At 48.6% G+C, this 15533-nt stretch overlaps 1 protein-coding gene across 5 annotated transcripts in view; it reads right to left on the bottom strand.

Annotated features, from left to right (window-relative positions):
* The window catches only part of Ddc (dopa decarboxylase), a 62920-nt gene that overhangs the window by 815 nt on the left and 46572 nt on the right, over positions 1 to 15533 (bottom strand). For 4 of the 5 annotated variants that reach the window (XM_063233510.1, XM_013145397.3, XM_023562225.2 and 1 more), the window contains 6 exon segments: positions 14976 to 15043; positions 11520 to 11596; positions 10249 to 10268; positions 8994 to 9092; positions 7716 to 7817; positions 1270 to 1485 (listed from right to left, as the gene is read on the bottom strand). In XM_063233510.1, coding sequence (XP_063089580.1) covers positions 1285 to 1485; positions 7716 to 7817; positions 8994 to 9092; positions 10249 to 10268; positions 11520 to 11596; positions 14976 to 15043 — 567 coding nt within the window. In that variant the 3' untranslated portion in view covers positions 1270 to 1284. 5 annotated transcript variants of the gene reach the window in all.

Genomic DNA, 15533 nt, shown 5'->3' on the forward strand with positions numbered 1-15533 from the left:
AATAAAACCAAGGTGCCAAGACTTTCCATTGCCCAGTTAGCCTGACCAGGCTAGAGCTGCATTATAACTCCTTGGTACCCTACCAGCTTTTAAGAAAATCAGAGTCCAGTTTTTCTTTTGAATCTGCAGCAAATATAAAGGCCCCACAGGAACTGTGATCTCTGTCAGAAATATGCGTCTGTTTCTGACTTTTCCAGGGCCACAGCTTTTTTTATTACTCTGGGTGCACGGGAAGAAGATCTTTGTCTGATGCAAGCTTGTGGGATATGTGGAATATTCACGAGGAGTGTTTGCCTGATGGGGTTTTGTTTTGTGTGTATTTTTTATACTTAAAGCAAGTAAGTATTTCAGAACACCAGCCCCTCCCTGACACCTTCCAGAGATGTCTGAGCTAAGGCTTGAGTCGTTTTGGGGAAGGAGGTCTCAGCTGAGAGCAGAGGAAGGTTCTTACTGCACTTCTCAGCCTGTTTCCATTGGCAAGGTAGCTAGCTTGGCCTTACATTTCTGCAGCTGCCAGAGCCACTCACAGAATGAAATGCAACTTTAAACTTGATGTTCTTGGAGCACTATAATAGTTCAGGTCTTCATGGTTATAATTAGGAGCACAGAAGATACAGTGAGAATCTGCATCCTCCAAGGGTTGTGATAAAAGACAGGAAATGAGGAAGGAGATAAAGAGAAACAGGATTTAATGAGGTGGCAGTCACAGAGCTGGGTTTACTGCTCTGTTCCCTAAGTGGGACCAAACCGACAGGGAGAGAGAGAACTCTGGTGCAGTGACACCTGTATCACCTGTGCAAGGCCTTCACGGCCGACTCTTTCAGCTCCCACATACATAGCTGTAAAATCCTTCGTGTCACTGACATCACATCTGACCCTGTATGTCCGTTGTAGGACTGTCCTGCTGGGGCCCATCCTCATGTGGAGGAGTGTAAATGTGCTCCTTTCAGAAAGCATTGTGTCAGGGGAGTAAAGAAATTCCTGCCCTCGTTTGCCTAAAGCTGGCCAGCTTAACATAGCAGCCTGCTGTGACTGTAAGTTGCCTTGATAAATGCATTTGAGATGTTATAGAGACTGATAACCTTCTTTCCGATGATAAAAGTTTTAAGTTTTCGAAGAATTATTAGCAGTAGTGCTTCTTTTCCTTCTGGCTGAACATGAGTCGGTTTTCATTCTCCAGGGACGGGATTCAGTCCCTAGCGCTAGGTGGCAGAGCCAGGATGGGGACACCTGGAAGAATGGGGCGTTCCCAGCCTGGGCCAAGCTCACCTGCTGGCTGGGCTTTCAGGCCCTCTCCAGCCTCAGCACATCATCCGCCAGCTGTCGGATGTGCTGCCAGGCCTGCTGCACGTGGGTGGACTCCACCTGGCGGGAGCAGATGGCGAAACGCAGCACAAACTTGTCCCGGAGGTGACACGGGACCAGGTGGATTTTCCTGGCACTGTTTATTCTTTTCAGAAGCGTTTCATTCAGCTGGTTGGAACCCTGGAGGGATTGGAAGTGAGAAACTGCTCAGCCCCCCAAGTTCTTAAAACATCAACCTACCCCATAAAGTGATCTCTGCTAAAGTTTGGCAAGACCAAGGTACAGAAAGAGAAGGCCACTGTGTGCCCTCATTTGGGAGATGCAAGAGCCTGACAATAACAGCAACACAACCCAAAAGGCCACCTCCTCTCTCTGCAAGACCATTTTTCCACGTTGTAATATGCTGTCAAAAGATGGTCCTCTAAGGGTCCCAGTCTGTTCAGAAGAGTAAGATGCCTAGACTGGGTGCCCTCTGCAAGGAGTGTGCTAATGCCACGTGATTGAGTCTGAATCTCGAACCAGAGCAGGTCTCCACAACAGAGCAGAGGATGCACAGGAGTCAAACCACTGCTACAATTCAGGAAGGATGTTCACGAACAAGGGCAGCCTTTTTGGCAAACAATAGCCCCAGAACAATAGCCCCACCATGCCCACCAAGTGCCCAGGAACAAGAGATCTGTACCAAGCAACCCATGAGCAGCCTCATTTCCCCACCAGACCCGCGTGCGCAGGGATCCGGGACCCTGGTCCTCTCTCCCAGCCCTCCACACCCCTGCCTGTCATCTTCTCGTGCAGCAGCTCCCCGTCTGTGCTATTCCTCAGGGCCCACTCTTCGGGGGCAAGGGCAGGAAGACTGGTGAGGAGGGAAGCATGCAGGCTGCAGGGCAGAATCACACCAGCGAACACCTGCTGGACACTGGAAACAGGACTCAGCCTGCAAATCCACCCAACCTCTAGCTGAGATCCCAGCCTGGCTCCCAGAGTGCCCACACACACCACGGCAGGGTCACAGGCAGTCTATAAACTGTCTGCATGCACACCAGTCGGGATAAATCAGGTCTCGCTCAAGGAGAAGGTTGGAAGACAGAGCAAGGAGAGAGATGGAACCACTGAACAGCAGAGGAGCCACTCTGGAGCTCCTCAGACAAAATCTACTAAAAGCCCAGGTGATGGACAGAAAAGGAAGGACAAACATCCTGATGTCAAAATCAGTCTGAAATGAGAGGCTTGTTGGTCAAACAAAACGTGTACACCAGACTTTCTAAATCAGTGGACCAGCATGCACTGCGCCCTGTGTGCGGAGCAGGAACTACCATTCTGGGAACTTCCAAAACATCTGAGGGACTACATAGTGACAAACTCAAACCACCCAGGAGAGACTTAGGGTATGAGGCCCCTCACCTCTTTTGCCTTCCTCCAAACAGCACTGGAGCCTGGCACAAAATTTCACCCACACACACAGCAGCGGCTGATCAGGAGGCCCCTCCCTGCCTGATGGACCACCTTTTTTTTTCTGTTTTTTGTCATGCACCATAGTAATTGAAATCTCGAGTGACGATGAGGTTAGGGACCACAGCAGTGGTGAAGGTAGCAAGCAAAACAGCATGGCCCCTCCTGCCCTGTGACCAGCAGCATGGGGGGAAATGGAGCCAGGATTTAAGCAGCCTTGGGCCAGGATGGGGAACCCCATGGAAAGTCAGCACACACACACACACACACACACACACACACACACACACTCTAGAGAGGAGGGAGAATTAGGATGGAGCAGCCTTGCGCTAACTCCACGGCAGCAGCAGGGGCAGTGAGTTGGCTGACAACACTGCTCCTGCCCTGTGACCAGCAGCATGAGAGGAGAGAGAGAAGAGAGAAGGACCCGAGGGAAAAGAACAGGGGAAGCTACACAAGAGCTGAGAGGGGCCAACTGTATGTGTACTAGAGCCCCATCAGGCTGTCTCTGTCTCAGGGTGGAACCACAACTGGGAGAGACACACAGATACCCACAGGGTATCTGTGGCCACTGAGGGACACAGAGAAAGCTGCTGGCTGAAGACTCTGGCACCAGCCCCCACATCTGGAGGCCAAGATGAGCCCCATAACCAGCTCTTTTCCTCCTGGAGACTTGGCAGCATCAGCCAGAACAGACTGGCACTCTAACTTGGACTCTACCACAGAATTGTGGACATCAGAGTTTTGTTTTGCTCTGTTTTTTGTTTTGTTTTGTTTTTAATCAGTACTGGGGATCAAACTCACGACCACGCGCTTCCAAGGCAGGCGCTTAATCTGTTTTGTTTTTCTTTGTTTGATTTTCCTTTTTCTGTCTGGCCTTTTTGCAGGGAGGGTTATTTAGATTTTTACTTTTGTTATTTTGTTTGTCTTTTTTCTCTTATTTCCCCAACTTTTTCTTGATGTTTAGATATTTTCATGTGAGTCTTTATGGTTCACTTTGATATTCTTTTGTTTTCTCCTTTATTCTTTCTCTCCTGTTCTCATCTCCAGTTTCCCAAAGCTTGGGTGATGATCCTTTGTGCCTTGCTTCTACTATATTTCTCTTCATTTCTCCTGCTTTGAACCCATCCCTCTTAACCACCACCCCCCCACCATCACCACATGTAAAGTTACTGTACTAGGGAAAAACTATTGCATGTCAGTTCCTAGTTTATACTGAATTTTGTTATATTATTGTAGATCTTGCTTCTGTGGTTAAAGCCATAAAAATTACTAGTTACCATGGTTTGTCAGTTTCTAGGCTATATGTGATGCTGTTGTTGCTAATTGTACCACTTTAGCCAAGATGTTATACCTGTTGTAATCGGTTTTCTTCCTAGTGTGCCAACACTGGGGTGATAACTATAACCATAATCCAGTGCCAAAGAATTGGGTACTAAGCCAAATAGCTACAAACTTCTCATCCCTAATAAATTGACAAGCTAGGATCATGGGACAGACACAAAGTCTAAAAGCCAGCTATCCTGAAAGATATCTCTGAGGAATACACATTCCCTAGGGAAGCCTTAATACTAGCGATAAAGCTACTATCTACTATAAGAAATTTACAAGCATCAACATAGCAAATTAAAAACAATAGAAAAATGACAAGATGCAGAAGCAAAATACAATCTCAGATCTCTAGCTCACCCAGGAAAAGTCCAAGAGACAATAAGATAGAGGAAATCAGAAGCCATGCACCTAAGTTTTCTGAAATGGTAAAAGTAAAAATAAACAAACAAAAAACCCAAAACAAAACAGATGAATGAGGCTACAGAGAAAATCTAATCAGGTATATAAAAAGTGATTATGATCAAAACGAAGGCCTTGCTAGTGAATAGAGAATAGACACAGGTTCAAAAAACCAGGCAATTTAGGAAAACGATAGAAATCGTAGATGCCCAACATAGGAAAGACATGGAATCCATGAAACTAATTCAAATAGATATTCAAAGATTAAAATTTCATTGAAAGTACATGCAGTTGATTGAACCAAAGTGAAGAAAGATTATCAGATCTAGAAGACAAGATTGCAGTTACTGATCAACAAAAGAAGGATTTCTTAAAAATAGAGACTATGAAAAATCAATCCAACACCTGCAAGATGATGCAAAGAAGAACAACATAAGATTGATCAGCATCAGTGAGAAGTAAGGAGAAACACAGACACCATTAAAAAAAAAAAACCTGTTCACAGAATTAATGAGAGAAAAGTTCCCAAGCAGGTAAAAAGAACTCTAATTATCCATGACCACGATAAATCTACACCAAGCCATATAATAAACAAAATTCCAGAAATTTAGCACCAGAACAAGATATTAAAAGCTGTTAGGGAAAAGAAGCAAACAACCTATAAAGGAAAGCCCATCAGAATCACAATACAAACCCTTAAGTTTGTATTAAATAGCGTGGAGTCTCTGTGTATAGTCTTGAAAGAAAACAACCTCCAACCAAGATTAATATGCCCTGAAAAAAAATCTTTCAAAATCAGTGGAAATAAAATACTTCCAAGAAAAAGCAACTGAAGAAATTCATAACCACCAAAGCAACTCTCCAAAAATGTTCTAAAGAATATTTTAGAAAGAGATGATAAAGACCACAGTTCCAAGAACACCAATAGAAGCCACCAGGCAAGGCAAGCAATTAAAAGAGTGGGGGAAAACAGTGAACCAACAACAGGAAAATAATATGACAAGGATAAGCCAGTATATATCAGTTACAACCGTTAATGTAAGTGGTCTCAAGTCACCAATCAAAAGAAACAGACGGACAGAATAGATCAAGAAACAAGATCCAACAACATGCTGCATACAAGAAACACATTTTTTCTCAAAAAGAAATTCATAGACTAACAGTCAAAGGATGGAAACAATACTTCATGTGGCAGGAACCTGTAAAAAAACAAGGATAGCTACTCTATTTGCAGACAAAGTGAACTTCAAACCAAGTTTGAAGTTCAAAAAGACAAAGAAAGTCATTATATACTGATTAAGAGAAAAGACCAAAAGGAATAAATGCACCAAATACCAGGGCACCCAATTATGTAAAACAAATATTAACAGTTATGAAAAATCAAATAAGCATTAACAAAATTGTAATAGGGGATTTTAATTCCCCACTGTCACAAATAGATAGAACTAGACCAAAAGAGCAAAACAAAAACAAACAAGCAACAAAAATAACCCCACAAAGAAATGTCAGAAATGGGCTGGGGATTTAGCTCAGTGGCATAGGCACCTGCTTGGCAAGCACAAGGTCCTGGGTTCTTTCCCCGGTACAAAAAAAAAGTCAGAACTGAACCAAACCTGTGAACAAATGGGCTGAGTATACCTTCTTCTCAGCTGCACACTTCCCCAAAGTAGACCACATACTGGCTCCTAGAACATGCTTAAGTAAATGCAAAGGAGTTGAAATCATCCCATGCATATTATCAGATCATAGTACAGTGAAATTAGAAATCAATAGTGAAAGAAACTGCAGAAATTCCAAAAATATATGAAATAAAATAATACTGTGCTGAACAACCAATGAGTCCCCCATGAAGTTAAAGAATTTGAACAGTATCTCCAATTAAATAATAATGCCAATGCTGGAACTTATAGGATGCAATGAAAGAGTTCTAAGAGGGGAACTCTGACATCAGGAAAACAGGAGAGGCTCAAAGAAATAACCCAACGCTGAACCTCACACTTTCAGAAACAGAAAAACAAGTCTAACTCAAAGATCATGTGAAGGAGGAAATTATAAAGATCAGAGCAGAAATTTACATAATTGAGACTAACAAAACAATACAGGGAATCAAGGAATCAAGGAATTGGTGCTTTGAAAGATTACACAAAATTGATAAACACTTAGCCAAACATTTGTTTGTACCAATGGAAGGAAAAGGCCCAAATTCATACAATTAGGAATGAAAAAGGTGAAATCACAATGGAGCATACAGAAATCCAGAAGATCATGAATATCTAATTTGACAAATTTTATTCTAATACGAAGGAAATCAGAAAAAATGGATAGATTCTTATATACAAATGAATTACTGAAGCTGAATCAAGAAGATATAAAAATAAAACTTTACCAACAAGGAAAAACCCTGTCCTGATGAGTTTCACTGCTAAATTCTCCATGAAATTTAAAGAAGATCTAGCATCCTTACTTTTTAAACTCTTTAATGAAACTGAAAGGGAAGCAATATTTCAAACAAGAGAAGGATCCAACCAAAAAAGAGATCTACTAGCCAATCTCTCTAGTGAAAATCATTGGACACAAAATCATGAGGACATAGTGAAAATCATGAGGACACAAAAATCCTCATTAAGATACTGGTAAGCAGAATGCCACAAAGCATCAAGAAGATTATACAACATGACCAAGTAGTACAGTACTCTGAAAAAGGGAATTGAAGAAGATACCAGAAAAGGGAAAGATATCCCTTGCTGTTGTGCAGGAAGAACCAACATAGTGAAAATTGCCGTACTCTCAAAGTTGTTATACAGATTTAATCTGACTGTTTCCAGGGAGACGTTAAAGGGACATGCAGGACCACCGAGGCAGAGTGTCCCAGCGAAGATGCCTCCCAGGCCCACACTGGCCAGTCTGACCTGGGGCACACACAGTGCAGGCAGTAGAACACCCAGGGCTACCTCACCCTTCTGCACGAATCTTGCTGGGGTACAGGGCAGAGCTGGGGTTGGCTTTTCTAACCTAGCAGGTGGGTGAGGCTGATGCTGCAGGTCCAGAGTGACCAGGGCAGGTCAGCTATGGACAGCCACTGTCCAGCAGAGGGTTCCAGTGACAGGGGTAGGGGAAAGCAGAGGCCCCCAGGCAGCTCATGGAGTCTTTGAGTGTTGAGGTCACTACTGCAAATGCTCCTCTGTCCCATGCAAAGAAAGCACAGGGGCCTGCGCCAGGTGTGGGCGTACCTTGAGCCGGAAGCAGACCAGCCCCAGGGTGACCTCCATGCAGATCTCAAAGCGGGGGTCTTGGCGCACCAAGGACTCGAACTCATGAGCCAGCTGCACATGCTGGAGAGAGAACGGGAGAGGGTTTGAGTTTCCCACCACCCTGAATTCAGGACTGAAGCCCAGAACAACTCATTAGGCCCTCACACCAGAGTGATTTTCCTCACAGAAACAAGGCACCACTGCACACTCAGCCCCGGACCTGGCCTTCAGGTTCAGAATAACACCGCCAAGGAGGATTCTAAGACCCAGTGTTTGCGGGACTGAGCTTTGAACCCAGAGCCTTGTGCATGCAAGCAGGGGCCCTGTCCTCAGGTTCCTCTCCTTGTGCCTTATTTACCTTCTAGGTGTATGCAGAACACACACGCTGTGTGGCCCGTGGAAACCATGCCCCCTGGGGTCTAGGTGCACTTCTAGTTCATTTACTTCCAGGACTCCCAGGAACAATCACGGGGTACGTGCCACCACCACCACCCCCACCCCCCCCAGCACAAAATAGGGACAAAGCTAGTGAGGACCCACGTCATTAAAATGAGCAATACCGAGTGCGGACACCAGAGGGCGCCAAAGACCTCAGCCTGGGATGATGCCGGCTACATTGTTTTGGTCTGGTGACACGGGTGCTGTGTGCTGTGTTGTCACACAGGACAGCACAACCCCGGCCAGCTGTCCTGGAGTCTGAAGACATCACCAGCGTGGACGGGTGAGGGAGCCACACTCACGTTGACACCCAGACTCCACACAAAGGGAGCTGTTGTTCTGCATGCCTGCTCGGGGCAGGCCCTATGACATCCGTCTCAGTGACAAAACCGCCTGCTGCACCCCACTCAGAACGCACCTCCCCACTTAAGCAAGCGTGGCTGTATGCCCTTCTTAGACATCTGAATTCATTTCTAAGTGCCCAAGACCTTCGTAATAGCTCTCAGATAAACGAAGGCAGGCTGGGCACAGGGGTGCATGCCTGAAATCTCAGCACTCTGGGAGGCTGAAGCAGGACGATCATAAGTCTGAGCCCAGCCCAGGCCAGCTTGGTAAATTAGCAGGATGCTGCGTCAAAACAAAATTAAATACATAAATAAAAAGAGCTGAAGAGGTAGCTTAGTGCAAAGGCCCTTAGTGACACAAGTCCTTAGTGCCAGAAGATAACAGAGGAAGAGGAGAAGGAGGAGGAGGAGGAGGAAGTGGAGCAGAGGAGGAGGGGACGGCAGAGGCGGAGCGAGCCGTTCGAAAGCCGGTCACCTTGCGGATGTGGGCCTGCAGCCCCTTGATGCCGTACATTCGGAAGACAAACCACATTTTCAGGGAGCGGAACCTCCGGCCCAGGGGGATCTGCCAGTGCTGAAATATGCAGAACAGTTCAACTGTGAGGACCACGTCAGGCACCCGTTCCCTCCCCAGCCCCGCAGATGGTCTATTTCCCGGGACCGACCCCTCCACAACCAGGAAATGATGAGCTGCACCTAGCCCCGCTCTGAGCTGCCAGTGTGGGGCAGAAATTGCAGTCCCTCAGCCTTACGCTGGGGAGCTGTGACCTAGACCCAAGGCTCTGCTTCCACTGGGCTCTGCAGCTCTCTGTCCCCTGACCCGAGAAATGGGTGTGGCAGCGGCTGCCCAGCTCAGGACCCCCCGCCCCCCAGCCTGGAGTAAAGTGGTGCTATCTTTGCATGTCCGGTGTGCAGTTCACAGCCAGACACCGTGCAAAGCCTGCTGTGGCAGACCCCTGCTCTGGGCCAGTCCTACTGGGCAGCTCATCACCCTGCACGTCCCTAGGTGCTCGGCAGGGGGCAGCATTCTGTCCTGGCATCCATCCCGCGGCCTGCAGGCCTGAATTTCCAACTGCTTTCCAGCAAAATTGGGATAAGACTGGATCTCCTGCTCCAGACAGGGGTTGCTGGGAGCCCTGGGGACACCCAGGACCTGGGAAAGGCCGCTCATTGGGTCAGGGAGCTTCCTGAGTGTGGGGGTAGACAAGGCAGGGTGGGTGGCAGTGACAACTGTCATGGCCAGGGTCACAAAGCAGTTACTGCCACACTGCTGCCAGCTCTTACGTGCACATGTGCTTCTCCTTGCGTGTTCCTGTCCCCAGGGCTTCTAAGTCCCCAGCACTGCATCTTTCCAGAGCAGGGCTGGGCAGCACTGTTTCCCAAATTGATGGCCCCCAGCACTTGTGGCAGGTAACAGCAATATGAGGCGAGACTGCTGAGTGCTTCTGGTCCCTGGCCGCTGCCCCCCACCCCCTCCCAGGGACCAGCCCAGGGACCAGCACAGACCTAGAGAAGCATCCAGAAGAGGGGTACCCTCCCTGCCCAGCAGTAGGGCTGGGCCCAGGACTTCCCCACCCTGGGCCTGCGGTTGGCAGAGCTGCCCACCTCCCAGAGCCCCGCTGACGGGTCAGTGGAGACCCTGCTCAAGGGGGTGAGGGACACTAAGCATCACAGCCCTGAAGCCCAGCACTGCCCACATTGCAGACGTCAGCAGTCAGCTGCTTACTTACCCTGTAGTCAGTGATAAGCCCTAGGAGAAAAAGAGGAGAGAGAAGCCATCAGACCAAAGTGCAGACCTTACACGGGTCCCTGTCATCTTCAAGGCAGATTTCCTGTGACCAAGTCCAGGGGAGTCCCAGCAAGTGGGGTGCCAGGACACAGGTTATTCATGGGTCCTTGGGTTTGCTCTCTGTGGTGACAGCATGAAACCCGGAAGTGTCACCCAGAGGCTAAAGGAGGCTGCCTGCGGGTCACCTGGATCACTCATGCACAGGAGGGCACACCAACACTGGGATAGGAAATCGAGCAGAGGCTGTAGCCCTGCGGTCAGTGTCCAGCCAGAGCAGATGTATAGTGACAACCACAGTGGGGTTCCTCCTCCAGATTCGGTGGCTCCACACCGGTTAGGACGGGTGGCCATGCTCCCTGTCTGCGCCTAAGGTGATGTGTCCAGGACCACACCAGGACAGAACCCTGGCTCAGGGACTGTAGCTTTCCAGTGGTCTCAGGGTGAGAATCTCGAGGACAGCGTTGTCAGGCTGCACCCTTAAAAGAGAGGGACTCGAGTGCTGTGGAAACCTGGCCCACTGACCGAGGCCACAGAAGCACATGATGACCTGTCAGTGTCCCTGGCTTCCTGGGCAGTTGAGCCTGCAGCCTGGCCGTCGCTGACCTTCAGGCATTCTGCTGGGACCGGTGATCTAGCATGACCCACCGACTGGAGGTCGTCCCCGCCTGCTGTCCAGCTCCTTCTTTTCTCAAAGAGGAGGAAAAGGGCAGTACGGGGGGAATGGGCACAAAGGGCCCATCTCGTCCTGTGAGACAGAAGCCGGTCACAAGGCCTGGCTCACCACCGATGCCCTGCCATCGGCCCTCGGCCTCAGGTTCTTCTCACGCCAGGTATTAAACACAACAGGCAACCATCGGAGCCATCGGAAATAACTGGTGTGCACCACAGGCCGAGAGAGACACACGGAACAGCACCCCAAGGGTAGGTGGCAGGTCACGGCGCTGGGAGAGACCTGCTGAGTAACCAGCTGACAGACCTGTCTCCACTTCCTGTGACTATGTCTCCCGTGATGAGCCACACGTCACAGCTGGGAACTTAAATTTCAGCCGCTTAAAGGAATTTAAAACTTAGTTCTTCAGCGGCGGGCAAAGGCTTGCTGGTTTGTGGCCCGTGGCTTGTGGCCACCATACTGGACAGCCTGGAACCACAGTGCATTCCCGCACTGCTGGAAACAAGGCCGGACACAGGCCCCCAAGGCCAGCGCACCCTTACCTGAATCCTGATGGCCATGCTTCAGGTAGACAGGGTCCAATTTAAAGGCGCCTATGAGGTCTGTCCTCTGTTTGACCCTGATTGGGGAGAGCAAAGGAGAGACGATGTGGTCAGATCCAAAATGTCCCCCAGGTCTAGCTACGTGCGGAAGGAGACTGTGTGAGTGCTACGGTTCACCCGCAAATGTGTTCACAGCTGGATATGTGGTTAGGAAGTGGGGCCTGGCTGGGGTGGCCACTGGGGCTTGGCCTGAAAGGGTGCATTCTTGTCCCCAGCTCTTTCTTCCTCTGCCTGCTGCCTGGCTGCCATGGCTCAAGCAGCTTCCTCCCACCAAGCCTTTCCACCGTGCTGCTTCTGTTTTGGAGCCAAGTACATCTCTCCTCCTTCAAATTATAGTATCAAATGAGGAAAGCAGGGATCATGAAACACACTGCCTGCCTCCCTAGCCTGGCCCCATGCAGTGGCCGGCTATGAGGCCCACCTAGCCCCCGCATGCATCTGTAGGCGGGAGCTAGGATGGTGACAATAAAAAAATAAGCACTAGCACTTTGTTCTTTCCTGGTGCAAAGGCCTGAAAATCTGTGGAACAGACAGGGTGCTTCAGGAGGGGCCTTCTCTCCCGGAAGCCCATGGCGCTGCTGAGCAGAGGGCTGGAATTTTCAGCCCCAGCGCTTGGGCTCCAAGGACAGGGACAGGGAGAGATCTCACTGCTGTGCCTTGGTGACGCCAGCTCCATTAAGAACTCTCAGCGACAGAGCTGGGAGGGCTCCGGAGTTGGTCAGCACCTCTGGGTGCTGGGCAGCCAGAGAGGGCCAGGAGCACTGGAACCCATCCCCAGTGCAGCCCCACACCTGGCCCTGGGGGTGTCCCCATCAGCTGTGTATCCTGAACCCTTCCTAATGAATTTCTCTATGTGTATGGACTCCTTCATAGTTCTGAGAGTGCTTCCGGTCAGGCAGCCAGCACAGAGTGGGATTCTGGGTGCCTGGCTCTCTAGCTGCCCAGACAGAACTGCAGGGGTCACTTCCCCTTCACGGTTGGCGTGAAGACAGCCTGAAACCCTCTTACATTGTGGAGTTACACCTCCAGGCCTGCTTTCATTTATTTATTTAAAAATTTGCAACAAAAACAATTTCTTTCCCACTGATCCCAGGGCCTTTGTTCTGAGGCACATCCCAGCCCTTGTATATATTTATTATTTGTACCAGGAATCAACTCAGGGCCTGTGCTGGCCAGGCAGGCGCCTGTGCCGACATCCCCGGCTCCTCATTTGTTTGTTTTAAGACAGCATCTGGCTAAACTGCTAAGTTGTGCAGGCTGGAGTCAAGTGTGTGGACCTCCTGCCTCAGCCTCCTGGAATGCTGGGATTCTAAGCATACTCTGCCATGCCCACCCAAGCCTCTCTTCTGAATGTAGATAACATGTGACTTTTGGCAGGCAGCAGGGAAGGTTTACTCTGGAAATGATCTGGTATTAAAGGGACATTAAGCTCTAAGCAGGTCAGTTCCCATTTACATATAAAAGATTCAAAACACCAAATAAATAATAAACAGCACGTAAGAGGAGTAATGAATTCGTTAGGCACTGTATTTGCTGTTTGTGATGAGAGCCAGGTTTAGAAACTTCAGTTATCTTATCCACGTCAACACTGAAAGAATAGAGCCAGAGTGTTTATGTTAAATGATGGTAAAATGTCACAAAAAGCCCGAGAGAGAGGAATTCTAAAATTCCGTTTTTAGGTTATTAGTGGAATTTGTGAAACATGGAAAAACATGGAAAAATATCTGTAAAAAATTCACAATTGAGAATTGCTTGTTTTTGAATTTTCTCTCTCCCTCTCTCCCTCCCTCCCTCTCTCCCTCTCTCCAATCACTCTCTGTCCCTCTTGCTCCCTCTCCCCCGTTCCGGGCCCCTCGGTTTGAGGCAGAGCCTCACCCTGTGGTTTAGGCTGTCCTCACACACTTCCTGTGCTGCTCGCAAACTTGCTACCTCCTGCCTCAGGCTCCGATATTCTCTGTGGTCTGCGGCTTTGTGGTATTTCTGTGGTGTCACTGACATGGGGCAAGCCCTGCGTGTGAGTGAGACCTGGCTTTCCCCAGACAGTCTCTCACCCCCAACTCCCCCGCTCAGAGCCACAGATGGAGAGAAGCTGTGGGGGGTGGGGGCTGCCACAGAGGGACCTTAGCAGCCTCTTCCTGCCCTCTGAAGCTGCCCCACTTTCCCTGCTTTCTTTCAGGCAGGTCTCCCCAGGCTCCTTAGCACGGACCACCATGTATTCCCACAGAGCACAGTTACGGCTTTCAGGAAACCTTGACACACTGTTCTGTAACTTACCCCTACTACGCTGCACGGAAAACCGTGCCACAGACACAGGACAGACACACCTGAGTCTGAAATGCCCATATATGTACTGGGTTTAGCTGGGCACAGCAGTGCACACCGGTAACCCCAACACTCAGAGAGGCTAAGACAGGAGGATCCAAATTCAAGTTCAGCCTAGGCAATTTAGAGAGATGCTTCCCAAAACTCTAAAAAGGAGCTGAGTACGTAGTTCAGTGTGAAGGCCCCTAGTACCAAAAAAAAAAAAGCTAATTGGTTTTAAATAAAAGAATTTAAGCAGAAGCACAGGACAGGAATGGGGTTTGCTTTTGGATTCACCAAGCAAAGGACAAAACAATCATCTGGTAGAGTCGGGCTGGGAGAGCAGTGGCCCTCATCTTTCTCAGGAGAAAAATATTCCTGAATCAACTGTGTGCCGAGCAGTTCTGCAGAGTGAGGTGTACTGGACACCTGGAAAATCTGCAGTTGTGAACACCCTGCAGGAAATTCATCCAGGGCCCACCTGGACTAGGAGCAACTTCTCATGCTGACAGTTTGTTTGAAAAACAAATTTCTAGGGTGCCTCCCTGGCCCCCAAATCACTGCTTCTGTAGACAGCTTGAATGTCCTGCACCACCCCCACTTTGACGCCTGAGTTCTTTTCTTACCCTAAATAAAATCAAAGTGATTGTGGGGCTGTTATTAAGAATTTCCAGGGATGTTCTTGGGACCCAGTTATTTTTACTACTTAGGAAATGTTTTGGGGCATTTTGACTTAGATTGCTTTAGACCTTGGCATTAGACTAAGATGGGTGATGAGCTGAAGACTTAAAACAGAAAAGCACCCAAGTGCCACTATGTCCCGATATTTCCTTGGATTTGTTTTCTCTTAAAGCCCGATAAATCACATTGCAGATGAGTCTCTCCCCTGTCTTCTGCCTGTGTTGCAGCAATGTGTTCTGGATAAAGTTTGCAGCCTGGCTGAGATTTAGCAAGAATCCCATCAACAGCTCAGAGGGGAGATAGCAGCCGCAGGCCCACCCTCAGCTCCCCCACCCTGCATGCCACACCTTCCTATCGGGTGCTGTCATCTCTCTGGCCTGGGCTCTGCTGCCTGTCACAGGCAGGGACACTTACCACATGGCCGAGCAGTCGAAATTCACCAAAAGCCATTTGTGGGGGTTAAAGTTAAAGGAATCTGCAAACTGAGCAAACAAAGGAAAACCTGTAAGTTGTCAAGATTCAGGTATGAAACCAGGCCCCAGACACAGTCATTCAGAGCTGATATTCCCCGAGATCAGCACTTTCAGATTTACACGGTTTCCTACGACACATCCACACTGCTGTGCTTGGAAGTATGCTGGAATTTTTGGAATTCTTAACTCACAGGAGCTGTGTGCAGAAATCACTCTGATTAGGCCAGGAAATATTTCTTGGTTCCCTCAGCTCCAGGGGCCTCACACAGCCTCACAGAGCCTCACAGAGCCTCACAGAGCCGTGCAGTGTGGTAAAATGAGACAGTGGCAATTTCAGACCTAACCACCCGCGATCAGGGAGAAATCCATTTCGATTTCACAGATTGGTTCTTTGCCCAGCTTGCCACTCATAGAACGCTCTTCCTACAGTCGGAGTTTTTTAAGATTTTGAGACAGGGTCTTGCTAAATTCCCCAGGCTGAGCTGGAATTTATAATCCT

The sequence above is a fragment of the Cavia porcellus genome, unplaced genomic scaffold, assembly GCF_034190915.1.
Source record: "Cavia porcellus strain 051 isolate PalLab524CR breed Dunkin Hartley unplaced genomic scaffold, mCavPor4.1 scaffold_23, whole genome shotgun sequence".
Lineage (NCBI taxonomy): Eukaryota > Metazoa > Chordata > Mammalia > Rodentia > Caviidae > Cavia > Cavia porcellus.